The sequence below is a fragment of the Astyanax mexicanus genome, chromosome 18, assembly GCF_023375975.1.
Source record: "Astyanax mexicanus isolate ESR-SI-001 chromosome 18, AstMex3_surface, whole genome shotgun sequence".
Classification (NCBI taxonomy): domain Eukaryota; kingdom Metazoa; phylum Chordata; class Actinopteri; order Characiformes; family Acestrorhamphidae; genus Astyanax; species Astyanax mexicanus.
In genome coordinates, this window is record NC_064425.1 from 24339439 (window position 1) to 24350567 (window position 11129).

At 41.8% G+C, this 11129-nt stretch overlaps 1 protein-coding gene across 2 annotated transcripts in view; it reads left to right on the forward strand.

Annotated features, from left to right (window-relative positions):
* The window catches only part of npas1 (neuronal PAS domain protein 1), a 69179-nt gene extending 62975 nt beyond the window's left edge, over nt 1-6204 (forward strand). For both annotated transcript variants that reach the window (XM_007260896.4, XM_022687076.2), the window contains 2 exons: nt 482-594; nt 1786-6204. In XM_007260896.4, coding sequence (XP_007260958.3) covers nt 482-594; nt 1786-2741 — 1069 coding nt within the window. In that variant the 3' untranslated portion in view covers nt 2742-6204. The remainder of the gene's footprint in view (nt 1-481; nt 595-1785) is intronic.
* The last annotated feature ends 4925 nt before the right edge of the window (nt 6205-11129 follow it).

The following is an 11129-nucleotide window of genomic DNA, read 5'->3' on the forward strand; positions in this document are numbered from 1 at the left end:
TGGGTCAGAGTCGCAGAGTTCAGTGCAGTTTCAGCATTCATTTCTAACAGAGTTAGAATTCAAAACTTACAGACTATAAGAGTTATATGATTATGTACTCATCATCAAAAGCATAGTTGCACTCAATTGACAAGAACGAAACTTTGTGGAAGGTTGAGCCAGACTGTCATTTCAGCTGCAATCTTAAGAGCTTGTCTTGAAGCCGCTACATCACACCTATCCCCTGGATTGAAACTGTGTAGGATTCTATTTGTCACGCTATCCAAATCTGCAGGATTTGTGTGTGAATATTTAAGATGCATGGGATACATTTTTTTTGCAGGACGCCATTAAGAACCTCCATCTAGAGTCCATCCCCATATCATTTATATAAACATTTATTTTCATGTTTCTATTAACCTTCATCTTTCTTACAAATAAGAAAGTTGCAACTATTGTTTTGATGATGAGTGTAACATCTTTCTTTGTATTTCTCTCCCAGTCGCACAGAAATGCCAGACACACCACTGGATTTACTACAACTCCCAGAAACCCTGCGAGCCGAGCGTCTGCGGTCGAACTCCTCTCCTCGGGACATCTCTCCAAAGGCACAAGGTAAGATAATAGCATGACTATGAGCATAACTCTACCATTTAGATATTTGGAATTATCTGTTGTATTTGCAGTAAAAACTAGATTTTATATTTTAGAAAATAAAACTTTTGCTTCAGTTCTTAATATCAGATTACATTGATATTATATCAGTATTGGTCGATAATTGTTTTTTTTTTGTTTTTTTTTAGAACCATCGGTTCTTGTTGATTTTAACAAGATACTTTTCTGATGTATTTGTGTATATTTGTGTATGTAACATCGGTTATCAGTATCGGCCCGAACTCCAACAGCGGTGCATCCCTATTCATAGCTAAATTACTGCTATAATTAACATCAGTTTTACAGTCCTCACTCGTAAAGTCCTGAGGGACTGTATAAGATATGCTAATTCAACCGGTTGCCAAATTATTCACAGTATTTTTTGCATTAGGGTCACCAACTGAATAATAATCACAGGTTTTAATAAATTAAGGATGTAGAAAAGGTGACATTTGAAAAAAGAAACCTGTTGTTTTGTCTCATTTTAAGCAGTGTTAAGTGTATTTTTCTTCTCCTGGCTCTCACATGTGAGGAGTGGAATTAACTTTTACTTTACTGCAGTGAAGACGCATGCATTTTGCAAGCTGCGAGACACAAAACCAACATCTGAAGTGAAAAATGCATGTGGACTGAGGCAGTTTCTGCAAAATTACAGAATTTTACATAAATATGACTCGAGTTATGAAGCATTGCACAGTTCTATCGAGTGTCTTGTGCAACTCCATCAAATTTACATAGTGCAGCAGCATTCCAGACCAGTAGAAACAATAACAAAGATGCAATCCGTGAAGATTACAGTCAGTAAAGAATTAACACAATTTCAAAGCTGTTATTTTGATGTAGAAATAGTTCGTAATGCAAGAATTGGTAAATTGTTTCTAATTTTTTTAATCTGGCTGTTGATTTTTATACTGTGTAAATATGTCATGATGAATGGACCAACAGAAATGCTCTAAAATGACTATTTTACACTTACTACCACTGACATCAGCCAAGACATGCATGCGTTTTCTTGGTGATTTATATTTAATCTGCTGCTTTGTGCACCATATAAACCCATGCCATTTTTTTAATTGCAACCTATAAAGTTACAAAAGACAAACATATTAGAATCAATTGATGTAATTAAGACCCATTCTCTCTCATTTCCAGGCCCCACTGGCACCCAGCCAGCAAAAGGCCGGAACGATCCCGAGCGCAAAGGAAGAGAATCGTACGCTCACCCAACTGTTAGCCAGTCAGAGGACAGGAGGAAGAGGCCCAATCGTTCAAGCCCTGAAAACGGTCCCCCAGAAACAAGGAGGCGGCTAGAAGTGTTCCGGCAAAGAGAGGGCAGCCCGTCAGGATCATCGGAGCCAGTTAGCGACAGCGAGGCCGGCGAGGAAGAAGAAGAGGAAGAGAAGGAAAGCGAGTGGGACCATAACGGCAACAGCAAGAGGGTGAAAACCGAGGAGGGCGTGTCCAAGCAGGCCAGCAGGGTGAGCAGTCTGGATAAAGCCCATAATGGCCGTGCTGTGATTCAGCAACTGAAGAGTGTGGTCACCAGCACGGCTGGGTCAAACATTAAAACTGAGCGCTTGGCTTCCGGGGGCCGATGGAGCCACCCTCTGACCGGTGCCCATGTTTCCAGTGGCTTAAATGGTAGTAGCCCCCCTTCTCAAGTTCCAGACTCAATCGCCAGTGAGGTCCCAGCCAAGGGTCTTTTCAGCCCCCCCTCTCCCACCCTGTCTTCACCCATCCCAGCGTCGCCCCTGCCCAGAGAAGAACGCCCCATCCACAACGCTCGTGCCCCAGACTACGAGCTCCTCCAGAGACTGGCTGCAGGCGGGGCAGCTGGACGTGTCCTCTTCCACCCGCTGGCCCTTGGCCCTCAGGGCCCTCAGAGCCTCTATGCCCCAAGCACTATTCGCTACGCCCCACCAGAGCTTCCCACCGACAGCCACCGCACTGACCACACCCCCAAATCTCCCACCTTCTTCCCCCACTTGCAGAGAATTGCGGGGCTGCCACCCTTCAGCGGCTTTTCGCCCTCTGAACCTCCGTTTCATCCAACGCTGCCCTTCTGCATGAACGGACTGAGAGGGGCAGCAGGGACGGAGGAGGACTGAGAGAGCAGGAGGTCGAATGTGGAGAAAGAAAAAGAGAGAGAAGTAAAGGTCTGATCTGTCCATGCTGCATCCAAATGTGCATCTTTTTGCAGCAACTGTTGCTAGCTGGTTCAGTCATTAGATCATCAGATTGTTAGGATTATCTGTTATTTTAAAACAAAGAGAAAAGTGGGTGGAACCTTTATCCTTTGTGTTGTCTTAAGAATCACAAATGACACACCACCACCATGTTTATCAGCAGTAAAAAAAAAAGTGTGAAATGTTAATCCTATTAACTTTTCCTAGATTGCCCCCAACTTTAGAGAAGGTAAAACAACATATTTGTCCATACTTCAAAGCAAGCTGTGCACCACAATGAAAGAAAAGGTATATATACTGTATATAAAATTTTAGAGTGGGGCAGAGGAGACCCTTACTCTTTGAAAGGGGAGAAATTGTTAGGTGGGTAATTTATTCTCAACATTCTCAACAACCACAGAAAGCTGGTTAAGGGGATTCGAAAAGGTTTGAAATCTTTTTTTTTTACAACAGGGTTTTAATGCTTTTAGCAGTGTATTAAGTGTTAAGTGATCCAATACCAATTGAAGCTACAGAGTATGTTTTTATAGCTGCTATAAGCAGTAAAAAAAAAAAAAAAAGACTGTGCTCCATTAGTTATCGGCCCCATCAGTTAATATGTGGGCATTATGTTTGTATGTATTATTTTTTTATGTTTTTTTTATCCCTGACCAAAATGAATTGGCCATTCATTAGTTTTTCATTTTTGCATAAAGAATAAAATGGTTGGAAGTAGGTGAGAAGTAGCAGTAATAGTCAACAGTAAAATTACAAGTGTTAAATCAACACTGTGTCAAAGATCTATGTTAAAAGTGTTAATTTAACACTGAAAATTTACTTTGTAGTTGTAGTAGCAATATTAGTTGTCCTAGTAATATTAGTAGTCATTGTAGTGGTAAAAGCAGTAGTAGTAGTAGTAATAGTAATAGTAGTAGTAGTAGTAGTAGGAGCAGTACTACTAGTAATCCCAGCTAACAAAAGTATGGTCTTAGAACGTTCCCCTGATGTCATATTTTAGTTGTCTGGAAATTTCTCTCAATGTGAATTTGTCCATTTTTGTCAACATTCGCAACAAGTTTTTGTAAGGTTACATTGTAACATTCCTCAACCTTATTTGCAACTTTAAAATAATATTCCCAGAACATTCTCATAACAGGAAATTTCACAACTGGACTTTTTAGACAGGTGCTGCATCCTATCATGATATGACAGTATCCATGTTTTTGTCTGACATAGGCAACTAATTAAAACTAGGAAGTACAGAAATGCTACCACCTGCTTCTCATACTTCTCTTGGCTTTTCCACCGATGTGGAATTGCCATAGTTCTGGTTCGCGAACCTAATTTTGAACCATTCACTGCGTTTCCACCAACAAAAGTAGGTCCTGGAACCAAGAATGTCCGTTCACAGCAGGAGCCGTGTTCACCACCACTGTGCAATGCTCTCTGTTGATGACGTATGATGTGACGTTTTTGACGGTTCTACTAAAACTGGTGGAACACGGACTGGTTTGTTGAAGAGCACCGTGGTTCTTATAAGAATGGAATTGGTCCAAAAACGCTCACAGCTAAAATGCTAATAACTGTAGTAGCTAATCAAAACTTGGCAGAAGGGAATTACTGAAAATGATCACACACTGAATTAAGGATAGACTTCTGTAAACATCAATGATGCTAAAATCAATCCTGTAGCTAATTAAAGGGAAAGGGCATACTAAAACTTACCCTGCAGTAAATTATCTATCCAGAAGCTAATCCAAACTAGAGAGAAGATGGATGGAAATGGATGTAGCATAAAGCTGATCATTACAGTATTTCCACTTATTTTAGCCAAATTTCTGTGTAGCTAGTCAAAGCTGGTGACAGTTGCTAACATGGAATGGTTGTTTGGCTCGAGCATGGACAGATCACTTGGCAACAAAGATGGCACAACACTGAATAAAACACTTCATGGAAGGGTGCAGGTTTGTCATTCTTCAGTCTTCCCAGCATCCTCTCCAGCTAGCTTATGAGCGTGCATAGGTCTTCCTCTCTCTGGACATGCAGGAAAAGCCATACTGTACAAATGGAGGTCTTCATTCAGCCACAGAGACACAGACACACACGGGGAGAAAATTCCAGAAGGGAATGAGTCTGGAAACAAAGTGAAAGAGACATCTGAATGCAATGGCACAGGAGAGCATGATCACAGACCTGATCATGCTTTGGACATTTGCTGAGTGCCAAAAAGAGATGTTCCTACACTGCAAGCAAGAAGAGAAGAAAGCACAGTCCCTAATTTGTGGAGTGATCTTGTCGAGCCCCTTTCACGGGTTTAAATCCTTTAAACACTGTAGATTTTTTTTATTTTGTACAGAAAAAAGAAACATACAATATTTGTCTCTTATTCTCGTTTCTTTGAGCTTAAGAAAAAAAGAAAATGAATCACCTGAGTGATCTGTTCAGAACGTGCAGCCATATTTAAGACATTTGGGATTTAAAGACTGCTTCCATGCAAGGCTCCAAAGCCCTATATAGATATTGTGAATAAAATAACGTCATGAACTAACTTTCTTATTGGTGTTTAGGGTGTCAAAGTCAGTCAGGCGGGAGGGTGGGTAAGTGTTTTGTTTTGTTTTTTTTCATTCCTGTCATCGTCCATCACTTCCAAGCACTTAAGAGCATCTGGTTTTGAACATATAGCACTTCATTTATGACCTCTGCTGTATAAAATAAAATAAAAACATTCTGTAGTAGAATGGCTGTGGTCAATAAAACATGTTGCTTTTTATGCCGACCTGAAAAATGTGAGGGGAAATATGGTGTATTATGAAACTGTACTCCAACTAAGTGGGTGGTGTCAAGGATGAGGATTTGGTCCAGAGATCAAGATAGATACGGTCCTGATGGTCCTGTAGCTCATAGTCACATCACTGATAAACTCATACTACAGAAAATGACTGATGATTTCAGAAGTACAGAACTGAATATGTTAGTCGTCTCCATGCAGATGTTTTGACCACACAGCTGTAGGACTATATCTTTTTCTGTGTCCATACCAAACAAGTTTGAAATGTGAATGGCCATAAGCACTTGTTGTTTTCACTGACTGAAGGCTAAGCCTTTTCTGCTTCACTTCTAAGTGCACATGTGAGTGAGGAGTGATGTTGAAATGAAAGAGTGTGCGTGTGAAAGTGACCGAGTGATTGAGTGTGTGTGTATGCGGGGGGTGGGGTACTCACGAGTGTGTAATATAACTCATGAGATTGATGTGTTCTCTTAACCTTTGCCATCACTGTGAATCTAACCTTTTTATGTTGAAATGTTTGTGAAGATACAATGGCATCAATCACGTTAAATGAAAATGAAAATCTGCAAAGATTATTATAATGATAATACAGATGAGATAATAAACTCTATTCCTGTAGTGGAGTGTCTTTTTTTCCCTCTTCATGTTTAAATTACATACATGCTGGTTGACCAGTTTAGCTCTTTCCAGGAGTATTATCCAAGAGTTTTATGTTTTAGTTAGGCTATGAGCATGAACACTAGTCAACCAGTTAGATCAAATTGATTGACTAGCATGACCAATCTGATTAACCGAGTAAACTGATTGACCAGTAAACTTGGTCAGACTGTTGTTTTAGGGTGAATCTAACCAAATCAAGTCAAGAGACTTTTATTGTCATTACATCTGAGTACAGGTAAAAGTGTAACAAAATTATGTTCCTCCAGAACCATGGTGCAACATGGGACAACAAACAATAGATAAACATAAAGGGCAAGGTGTGACTGGCTGGAGTTAGCCATTAGCTTAGCGCTTAGCGGACTCCGGCTCTCTTACCGCGCTTCCGGTTCCATTGCGGGTAGCCCTCTTCCGGCCAGCAGTCTCAGGAAATGCTGCAGATCTTAGCAGGCCTAGTTTTTAACAACAATACAAACATAAAATCACTGTGTTTTGCTTCCGGAGTGGACAGGAAGTGTTAAGATAGACGCTATTATGGAGGAGCCTAGCCACTGACAGCAATATGAATTCTGGTAATGCTAATCATGATACCCATTTCCGCACAAAATCCAACTCTTCGACAAAAAGAGCTGATTACCTTGCTTAATGTGCCAAGAGCGAAGGAGGGCGTAGCTGCACCTTTTAATGTGGAGATCTGTGCAAGTGCAGTAGCCAAATGACGAAAATTCTTGTTTTATGTGCATTATAGAGCCAAATGTACTGAACTATTCATCAGATTTAATCAAATTTTATAGTTGATTTAAAATATATTTCTGAAACCTTTAGTTGACCTTCAGTTTTCATTTTATTGAGTCTCTCTCCTCATTCAAACATACTGGTCTTGCATGAGTGGAAATAATAACTGTTGGGTCATGCTGCAAAGATGACCAGAGAGTGAATTGACTTGCATATAAGGACTTTAATCTAACCAACGCATGTCCCAATGTTTATGTTGTTGTAAGCAATACCATTGGGGAACAACCTGTTACATGATATATTTTACATATTCAAACATGTCCACACGTCCACAGTTCTCTCTGTACGACTGATTTAATGACACATTAATAGAAGTATAGAGGAATAGAAGTGCTAATAAACTGTATAAAACTACAGCTTTCACTATTTTCACTAAACCTCAAGTTTGGGGAGGCTCTTGCGTCTTGTTGGGGTGTTCCAGTTAAAATATCCATGTTCAAATGAAACACAGCATGAGTGTTTCTTTTTGTTCTCCAGCGACACTCATGTCCAGAACATAGTCATAGTGATCCAGTGTGAAGCACCTCATGTCTGAAGTGATAAACCACCTCCGTCTACTTTGTCAGCTCCACCTCCAAATCCATCTGAGGAGCTTTCCGCCATAATCTGCATGCAGATTCCTGACTTGCAGCCCTTTGGCTTTGAAGCTGCGCTCAGCTCCAGCCGTGCCGGGGCTGCAGGCTGGAGACAAAAGGCGGACGGAGTGATTGAAACGCCAGGCGCGCGAGCCATGGCAAGCGGTGTTGTGTTGTTTCAAGGAACCCCAGGGAGGGGCTCTGACATTGAAGACGGGTTAAGTCCTGTTTTACATTCAAGTGGCAGGCCCCAGTTCATTAGTGTGAGGATCATTCCCTCTTGACGACTGGAGGAATTGCATACTAAAGAGGCAGAGTTGTTGGGGAGAAAAAGGCGAACAGCGCGTGTCTGCGTGTACGCATGCGATCGCTGAGTGGAAGTGACCTAAAGGCCTCTCCTTCAGAAAAGCCTTCAGAAATGGTCCTGAGATACCAGACCGACAATTGACAGTTGTCCTGATCAGTAAGGTGAAGACGGGTTAGGGCTTGGCGATGCCTCGCGATGCCTCACGATGAGTCCTTCAAAGCCTGGGAGTGAGCTTTTAAATGGACTCTCGATGAGACATGTTCAGGGTTTTAAGGGGGTTCGAGCTGTAGACCCTCTGCCTTTATGAACTCTGGTCAGGTACTGCTGGGAGTGTGAGGTCTGGTCAGTGTGTGTGTGTTTGGGCGCGGTGCCCTTTAGCCGTGTGGCGGCCCACGCAGACACCCTGCATGTCAAACAGAGCTGCGCAATCAGACACAGCCAAGGGAGGGGTGGAAAAGTAGAGGGAGAGAGAGAGAGTGAGGGGGAGCGAGATAGGCAGACAAGCTGTGGGCCCAGTGCTGCAGAGAGACACACCCAGAATCAGTAACGAACAAACTGCGCCAAAATACCAAAGGAGGAAGACTTACAGGAGTTTTAACATGGGAAAGAGCAGAGAGGGGCAGAAGGAGGAGGTTCGGACTCGTGCTTCATCTAACTCTTGGCAGCCATAATCTTCCCAGTCAGACATATGGTAACACTACACATCACGGAGTGTTAGATTGGCCAGTGGGTTCTGTAGATATTTCACGCCGAATGTGAGCGATGAACTGGGGCCAGCTGAACAGTCCTGACCAAGAGCGATTAGACTGTCTTTTCGACTTCATTTTTTTCTGACAGAACCACTTTGTCACCGTTGAAAAATGAGCACGCCTCTCAATTCTGACACATCCGCGAAGGAACGGAACGAGGCCTCATGGGTGTGACAAGCTATGCTAGATAAGATCTGCTGGGAGAAGAACGAAAGAAGAGGGAAAAAAATAGGAGTCTTTGAGTTTTGAGATCTTCTGAGAACAATACTTAGTGCTGAGATAGTCCAGATTGTCCCTGTATGAACCTCAAATCAGGGCCAAAACCCCCTTTATTTTCAGCTTGATACAATTGCCAACTAATATAGTTGCACTGAAGCAGAATTGTTTTATCAAATGTTTCTCTCATCAACAGTTAATGTAAAATCCTTCTTAATTATAAGGGCTAAGACTGAAACTAGGAAAAGTATTAAGAATTCCATCTTGCATCCAAATGCTTAAAGGACCAAGAAGGATTTGATTTTCATATTTATTGGTAAATTATAAGATGTGTATATTACATCTGTGTGCATGTTGATCTCTAAATACAACTACTAGATTATTAATTCAAAAATATACGCCAGAAACCAAAAATTAGACTCTATATCGACTTAATTTACCTACGAATGTAATTATGTGTCAAGTAATTTCTCATATTCAACATAAGGAACAGTAAGCATTACTCATGGCCACTCCTAGCACTTATCTAGCTTTTTAGTTGTTTATCTGTCTGTCATGTAAAATACATTAAATATAACGCTAGATACCTGCTTGGTAGAAGTTATTAAACTCATCTTGCACTTGGTTAGGTTAGTGTTCTCAGCTTGGCTACAGTTTTGCACTTTGAAAATAGGTTCCAATGCAAATTTAGAATTTCTTACCCCCATGCCCACAGTGCCATCTCTGCTACTCAAAACAAATGGACATACCTGAAAATAGCTACTTCTGAGCAGGGGAGGATTTGGAAGTTCTGGGGCCCCAAGCAATGTTTTTTTTCCGGGGGCCCTGATCAAATGGATTCTTTTGTATAGCAAAATGTAATATTGACTCTGACAACATAGCTAACTCAGGTACCTCATTCTCGTCAGACATTTCATTTCTTGCTGCTGTGGAAAAAATTGGTGAGCTTTGTCAAGCTTACTGTGCTGGACTTCCTTTCCTTAATTTTCTTTCTTCTTTGGGATAAGACCATTTCATGGTTGTGCCGAAGCTACCTTAGGGTGTACTCACACTAGGCCCGGTTGGGTTGAATCGTGCCGGAGCACGGTTCGGCCCCCTCCCCACTCCCCCGCAGGCCTGCACTCACACTGCGCTAAACGATCCGTGCTCGAGCACGCTTTCGTCAACAGGTGACTTTTGTTTTGAAGAACAGTATGCGCGCGCAAAACAATGGAGTTCAGGATTGTACTGTTGTTTTTGTTTCTCTGGAGTCGTTTTGGGCGTGCAAATACGCAACTGAACCAGAGATTCATTGATTGTGCAACACAACGATTTACTGCTAATCGTGCTGCACGTGTAAGAAGGTTTTTTACACAAGCAGCAGACGTCCAGGGAGAAATTTGCAGCTTTACTCGCGGACTACAATTCACGTTCATCAGTAAGGTAGACGTACTTGCTATATACATAAATAGTGACCAAAGGAGCGAAACATAAAACTCAAGTAATAATAAAATGTGTCACTGACGTCATCTTGATCCGTGCCCGGGCACGGTTTGCGCTCACACTGCATCTGTACCGTTGCCGGGTCCAAGTGAACCGTGCTCGGGCCCACCTCTCCAATCGGGCCCGGGCACGGTTCAGCGTACCGTGCCCGGGCACGGTTCGGAGCGATCACACTACCTAAACGAACCGTGCTTTGGGAGGTAACCGTGCCCGGGCACGGTTCGGATTGCCTAGTGTGAGTACACCCTTAGTCTACCTCACCTAGCTTAACTTAAAGAAATAATGCGTTTTGTTTTTTTTTTTTCGTTTTTCTGCCACCTTTTGGCCAGCAGGGGGCCCCAAGCAATTGCGTGGTTTGCGTGTTGGTAAAATCCACCCCTGCTTCTGAGCCATACAGACTGCAGATAGTTCCGGTAAGTTTAGTCTTTCCCCAACTCACTAAGCTAACTAGCATCTTTAATTTGGAACCACTAAAATGCAATAATATAATTGTATTTATTGTCTGCTGTTTTTAAGACATTTTGGAGATAGATTTCTGACTTTTGAAGACAAATTTATGCTTTTGTTCAGATAAATAAATGTAAGACTTTTTAAGACTTTTTGTATCTGCAGATACCTGGCTAACCAAAGTTATTCAGAGTTGTTGAAGTGCTCTGAAAGAAAGAAGAGAGAAAACAAGTCTATGGTCATCAGTGTTCTGTCTACTGCACCCCAACATCGTTCTTTTCTCACGCATGAAGGAAGACAATTACGCTAAGGCCA